Here is a 7,690-nt window from a genome sequence, read left to right on the forward strand (position 1 = left end):
AAATAGCAACAAAAATGGGCTTTGGATGCAGAAAAGCAAGCAAAAATGGATGTTAATCAGAGAGTTTTGTTGTAGTGATTCATCATGAGAAGTGACTTATTTAAAGGAAGTAGGCTCAAAGTATTTAGACAAATTCAGTTCAAAATCATAAGAAACATTCATAAAAACTGGTGAAGCAGGATTGTCTACATCATCTCCATTATTTCTAATAGAGCTCCTTATTCTTATCTTTCCAACATTATTAGGATGAACACTTTCGAGTGTCTTTGTCTATCATTTTGGAGGACCTTTCTGGGATGGACCAGAATGCTCAGTTGACTGAATTGGAGCTGAATGATTGTTTAGTCTCCAAATTTTGTCAATCACATCAATGAAAGTATCATATGGATTAGGAGTTCGAGCTTCGTGAGGGGGAGAGAGTACTTCAAAAACTGATTCCATAGATTGATCCAATATAAGAATCCCCTCTTCAAGAGGTGGAATCTAATTATCAAACTCTTGGAAATATTTGTCATGTCTACATCTATCCAAGCGATCATGTTGCCACTCAACAACATTGTTAGTCTTCGAATATTTAAGAAATATGACATCTCTAGACATTATAAACTTCTTATTATCTTCATCATAGAGACAATATGATTTGGAGTTATGTTAACACCCCAATAAGATACACTTACGACTCCTTGCACCAATTTTATTTCTTTGTTCCTTAGGTATCAAGGCATAACATGTGGATCCAAAGATCCTGAAAAGCTTTACCAAAGGGATGTGGCCATATCACACTTCGTAAGGAGTCTTATCTCTAATAGCATTAGATCGACACGTATTATTTATATACACAATGCATAGAACTACATCGACCTAAAACATCAATTTAACATTCTTGAAAAACATCATGGAACATACCATATTTAAGATTGTCTTGTTCATTCTTTCAACAACTCCATTTTGTTGGGGATTATATGGAACAACTATTTGATGTTTGATCCCATGCTGGCGAATATAGTTTTCAAATTCATCTGAATTGTATTCTTTTCCATTATCAGTTTGAATAGAGATGATATGATATTGTGCATTATTTTCAATCCATGCATGAAAATTCTTGAATGTTTCAAAAGCATTAGATTTGTTCTTCAATAAATAAACCTAACACATTCTTGTATAGTCATCAATAAATCTCATCATGTATTTATTTCCATTTGCAGCAGGAACAAGCATTGGACGACATAATTCTGAATGACTAAGTTCAAGTTTTCTATGGGTTTTGGAATGTGAATCATGAAAATATTGTTTTCTACGCTTTCCTAAGATACAAGCATGACATTGCATAATTTTCCAAGGAATTGTAGGCAAACAAGTAACACCACTATTCTTCAACATGCAAAGGTTGTCATAATCAAGTGTCCAAATATAGCATGCCATAAAATACTTGATGGGAAATTACCTTCATCATAGTTAGAAATATATGAGAAATTTTGTGTGCGAGTAGAGGTTCATTGCAGCTTAAAATTCTTTCTTCTTCTATCCCCATCATGACAGGTGTGTGACCTGATGCTTTTTTTACCTCAACTTTCCCATCAAATATATGAATGGAGTGTCCTTGCTGGAAGATGTGGGCCAAAGACATTAAGTTTCTCCTCATCTTCAGGAGATATATAACATCATGTATAAGAAATTCTAGAAGACTAGGCAATTTGAGCTTAATGGTGTCAAGCCCTGATGTCTTGAGTTTTGACTTGTTTGCCAAATATACTACTCCATCAACATTTTCGGTGAATTCTTTAGAAAAATCTCTCCTCAAATTCATGTGGCAAGCTGATACTGAATCAAACAACAAATCATCTTCCAAGAAGCAAGTGAAGCATTAAACAAGTCTCTAGTTACTCCATTATTACAATGTACCACAACATAGTGACAAGATTCGGTTTCTTTACCTTTCCCTTTGTTATTGATTTCACCATTGCCTTCATTTCTTTCCTAGTCAATTCTATCCCGAGGAAACTTACATGGGGATGCATCATGTCCATCTCTATTGCAATGTATGGAATGAAGATCAAACTTTTCTCTTTGGAACTGTCTTCCCCCCCCCCGCAATGTCTAAAATTCCTTCTTCCTCTTCCTCTTTGGCCACCTCTTTCTCTTCGACCACCTCTTCCTCTAGAAGAATCTTTTTCATGATTCTTCTCTCTATGTGCAAGACACAACTTCTTCAAAAGAATGAAAAGTTGTGTTATTCCCAAAAGCCTTCTCTCTCTTAGCAAATCTCTTCTGAATGGAGTCAAACGTAATCTCTTTGAGATTTCTACTTGCTTGCAATGAATCAAGATATTGTGAATAAGTGTGATAAAGTGCCTTGACATAACCTATGAGAGGAATGTCTATTTCAACACCAATCGTTTTTATATCATGCATAATGGATCTTGCTTCTGATGTGAAAGAAAGAAGGTCATAATTTTTAATTCAAGACTACAAAATTTAATCATCAATTGGACAACTTCAAGTTTATAGTGTGAGTCATAAAGTTCCTTCAACTTCTTTAAGGATTCAAAATAATTTGAGAATGGTGAAATATGGTGATTCACCTCTTCATTTACAAATGTTGCAATCAAGCCATAGGCCTTGTTGTTCTTATTTTCCCAAATTTCAATCTCCTTATGTGAATTGGGCTTTGTAGGTCCATTATCTCCTTCTGCTTTACAAACTCATCTCCACAACTCATTGAATATAAGAGTGTGTTTTATCTTCCTTGATCATTCAGGATAGATTTATTTTCTAGAGAGAACTACTCCAACAATTGATATTAGTGAATGCATTTTAAAATATGTGCACTGTGTAAAAAATGTACTCTGTTGGAAATATACTGTGAAAAAATGCACTTATGGTGGTAACTTCTGTAAAAAAATGCACTCTCATATATATATATATATATATATATATATATATATATATATAGATATATATACCAAATGTATAATTTGGAGAAGGGCTATATGGAGGAGGTGTTGTATGGGCGAGGGGTTATATGGGGAGGTGTTAACTAGAGAGGCAGAGTTATATTATAATGCAGAATTGTATTGGAGTTATATATTAACGATCATGCAGTTATATGTGTTAGGGTTATATAATATATAACTGGAATGGCAAAGTTACATTCGGCGGAGGTATATTATAGCGCAGAGTTATATGCTACGTGTGGGGTCAATGTATGACCAGTAGTCGGGAGGAGGGAGAGGATAGATATGTAGTGGAGGAGAGATACAAAGTATGTAGTGGCAGAGGTAGATGCATATGTTATGGAGGATGTAGCGGCAGAGTATTACAATACTTTATGACAAAGTGGTATGATATATGTTAGCTGGTCCCACGAAGGGTGGTATGGAGGAGTAGATGAGTAATGTTGCAAGAAGGGAAGGGTAGAAGGGTGATTTTGCAGGAAACTGGGGTGCGGGGGCACCGCCTCCTTCTTAAACATTGGTAGAAGAAGACCCCCTGGGAGCGATAATAGACATTGATAATGGTGGGGATTGTGGAGGGGTCGTGGATGAGGATCGAAAATACTCGATGTTTAACTCTATTCAGTGGGAGAAAAAGTGATGACAAGGACACAAATTTTATTAACACAATACCACTTCTCCTATGCGGTAATCAAGTCTGAATTTTTACCATTGTTCACATGTAATTAGCATAGTACTTAGTAACATTTCTCTCATTCAAACACTTCTCATAATTTTTTTTACATATAACACCACCATTCAACCATTCATACACCATTGAACAGACAGGCTTCTAAACAGTCCTATCACACACAAACACCATTGAATCTTGAATAGGAATTACGCAACACCTCTAGGCAGTGAAACAACTCACTCCAATCTTCACGCAAGGCAATGCCTCAATGCAATGATTCAATTCTTCAACAGTTAAAACAAAATGCAGTCTCGACGAGTGTAATGTATGGAATTTTGCAGGGATGTGTTAGTCTGTAGAAATGTAGAACATAGGAAGGAAGGAGTTACAAGGGCAGGAAGCAAGCCAAACTTGTGCTTTGATACCATGTGAGGCCAGGTGGTAACTCCTCAAAGTGAATTATGATTTTGCATTGAGATTGATTATAGATATATACATGGACGGAGAGACTCTTGGGTTTCATCTCCGAGTGTCTCTTCAACTTCTAATTCTCCTTATCTTATTTACAATATTTACATGGATTCGTGCCAAGTGGCTCCCTGCCCACCAATTTCCTAGATATTTGAGTTATTCCAATTCTAATAAGTTACATTTTATGACACATCTCATATTGCTATGAAAAAATCATAAAAATTAACTAAACTATAGATTTATTTTAAAGTATATTTGTTATTATTAGTTATAAAAATCATTAATATATGAATATATGATTCTTATAAATACTACATATCAAAAAAAAATAGTACCATGAAATGAGATATTATTTCATCTACCGGATTTCGAATTCTTTAAATATCTATTTTTACGCTCTAGCTTCCTCCACCCTTATTAAATATGGAAAGAAAAAAAAAATGACAGTTCTTAAATATAAAAAATGTCAGGCATATATGTGACATAGATCCATCATCCGACCACCCGTACACACTAGGACGGATTAACGATTTGCGCGGATTCGATCAATGGAGATCCCATCTGATTGAAACCATTTGCACACTCTTTATATCCAGTTAACATGTTTGCTCTGTGTGAATACTATGGGTGAATAATCGCAAACATTTCTAAGCATACGTCAGTTACGTTGATTCTGTGGACAAATTTTTGTCATGCTCTAATTATCTAATATTATGATGAGGACACCTTCCACGACATCAAAATCTCTAATTATCTAATATGATGGGGACACCTCCGACCAAATCAAAAGGGAAGCTAAGAAGATGCGCGTGTATTATAGATAAGCAGAATGAAATATAATATGTTGTTCATGGACTCCTCCGCAATCAACGTGGCACTTTGCAATGGGCGTCGAGGAACCGGCAAAATCTACAGTCGCGTAGACTTTGATTTTCGTATTTAAAATGGAGCAGCGACTGTTTCTTTGTGGGTAGATTTCCTTCATCGACGAGGGGTCTGGATTCCTGACCTAACGAAGAAAACATCAACGAAGAAATATGGATTCCTGACCTTGTCATCAACATAAATTCAATATTAATAATTCCAACCTTGTTTCGTATTAATATTCAAGTTTTCCAATGCCCATTTCAATCCCATTCTTCTTTGCAAAATTGGCATCATGGTGGCCTCCAATTTGAAGCTGATGTTGTTCATTATCCTCCCACTGCAACTCTGTGTAACATTGTCGCAAGAGAATAAGCATGAAATGAGTGGAGTGTCCATGGGCCTCCACATGAAGATGAGGATGAAGAGCGAGTCTACAGAGAAGATCACTGTGAAGTAGCCTCTCTATACGTCACTTACATTGATTCTGTGGACAAATTTTTGTCATGCTCTAATTATCTAATATGATGAGGACACCTTCCACCACATCAAAATCTCTAATTATCTAATATGATGGGGATACCTCCGACCAAATCAAAAGGGAAGTTAGGAAGATGCGCGTGTATTATAGATAAGCAGAATAAAATATAATATGTTGTTCATTGACTCCTCCGCAATGAACGTGGCACTTTGCAATGGGCGTCGAGGAACCAGCAAAATCTACAGTCGCGTAGACTTTGATTTTTGTATTTAAAATGGAGCAGCGACTGTTTCTTTGTGGGTAGATTTCGTTGATCGACGAGGGGTCTGGATTCCTGACCTAACGAAGAAAACATCAACGAAGAAATATGGATTCCTGACCTTGTCATCAACATAAATTCAATATTAGTAATTCCAACCTTGTTTCGTATTAATATTCAAGTTTCCCAATGCCCATTTCAATCCCATTCGTCTTTGCAAAATTGGCATCATGGTGGTCTCCAATTTGAAGCTGATGTTGTTCATTATCCTCCCACTGCAACTCTGTAACATTGTCGGAAGACAATAAGCATGAAATGAGTGGAGTGTCCATGACCCTCCACATGAAGATGAGGATGAAGAGCGGGTCTATAAAGAAGATCACAGTGGAGGAGCCTCTCTACTATCCCAGCGACTTCATCGAGTATTACATCAAATTATCGGTGGGCACTCCTCCACAGGATGTATTGCTCCTCATGGACACGGGCAGTGATCTTGTTTGGGTAGCCTGCACCACAAATTATACATGTAACAACTGCCATGGATACAGCACGGTTTTTCATCCAAGAAGGTCATCCTCTCATGCGCCTATAAAGTGCGCAGATCCGAAGTGCAAAGACCTGTGCGAGAATCTGGGCTGCGTCGAAAGCTTCCAGAAGTGCTCGCGGATTTGTCCACATTTTAACCTTACCTATGGCATTGGAAACGCGACGGGGCGTCTACTGAGTGACACCTTGACTTTGCCACTGGAAGACGGAAGAAGGCGAGAATTAAAGCACTTCGCAATAGGATGTTCAGGGGTTTCGAACGGGGCTGCTGGTATTGCAGGATTTGGCAGAGGAGGACTGTCTATGCCTTCCCAGCTTGCTCCCCTTATTGGTGATAAATTTGCGTATTGCCTTGACCATGTAAACAACAGCAGCAAGATAGTGCTGGGTAACAAGGCGGTTCCCAGGGATATCCCTTTGACTTACACTCCCCTTCTCTTCAACCCAGTAAACCCTTTGATTTTCTCTTTCTATTACCTTGGCCTCCAAGCAGTGAGTATTGGTGGAAAGCGCTTGACACTGCCCTCCAATTTATTGTCATTTGACAGCCAAGGCAATGGTGGAACCATAATAGATTCAGGCACTTCTTACACTGTCTTTCCCGAACCAATCTATAACCAGACTCTAGATGCATTTGCTTCTCAGATTGGATATCCAAGAGCTCCCGGAGCTGATGCCGATAGTGACTTGGTATTATGTTACAATGTGTCTGGTTTAGAGAATATTCGGTGGCCTAAATTTGTATTCCATTTCAAGGGTGGCTCAGACATGGTACTTCCTGAAGAGAATAGTTTCATGGCTGTCAGTTCTGGTGCAGTCTGCCTGGCAGTGGAGTATGGTGGCACTGCTGTTAGTGGACCTGCCGTTGTCATAGGAAACTTTCAGCAGAACAATTTCTATATATTGTATGATAGAGAGAACAATCGTTTCGGCTTCACTCGGCAGTGCTGCACATCGTTGGGCTGAGTCATTGATGGGCGCTCTGCATAATTTCTGTTGTGTATGATTTCCTTTTGAACCATGAGAAATCTCGAACTGTTTGGCTAAGCATCCTGTATGCACTTTACATTATGTCGAGAATTTGTATCATATTTTTCTCATGCTCTCTCGAACCGTTCGGCTAAGAATCCTGTATGCACTTTACATTATGTCGAGAATTTGTATTATATATAGAATTAGGATTCGATATATATATATATATGGGTTAGATTTTGTATCGCACAGAAAAATGATATATCCAGTTACCTTAGTGTCTTTTGGGACAATTTTTATTGTTCACAAGTCTCTTTGTCAACTCAACTCCTTATAGGATTTGTAGATTACACAAGTACTTGATCGACTTCAAGGGATTCCGTTAGATATTTGAATTCTCTTTATAGCTTTATATCCTCTCAAAATGTATGGGGTTACACCTTTGTATCCTGTAAATTGCTTTTTTTGTG

At 37.6% G+C, this 7,690-nt stretch overlaps 1 protein-coding gene across 1 annotated transcript; it reads left to right on the forward strand.

Annotated features, from left to right (window-relative positions):
- The first annotated feature begins 6,050 nt into the window (after positions 1-6,050).
- LOC149145768 (aspartyl protease family protein 2-like) lies at positions 6,051-7,214 on the forward strand. Its single transcript, XM_089452551.1, has one exon. The coding sequence runs from the start codon at positions 6,051-6,053 to the stop codon at positions 7,212-7,214; it is 1,164 nt and encodes a 387-aa protein (XP_089308677.1).
- Positions 7,215-7,690: the final 476 nt, after the last annotated feature.

This window comes from Pinus tabuliformis, chromosome X (assembly GCF_031772625.1).
Source record: "Pinus tabuliformis cultivar Carrire ecotype Pingquan chromosome X, CPIR1, whole genome shotgun sequence".
In the NCBI taxonomy this organism is placed as follows: Eukaryota; Viridiplantae; Streptophyta; class Pinopsida; order Pinales; family Pinaceae; genus Pinus; species Pinus tabuliformis.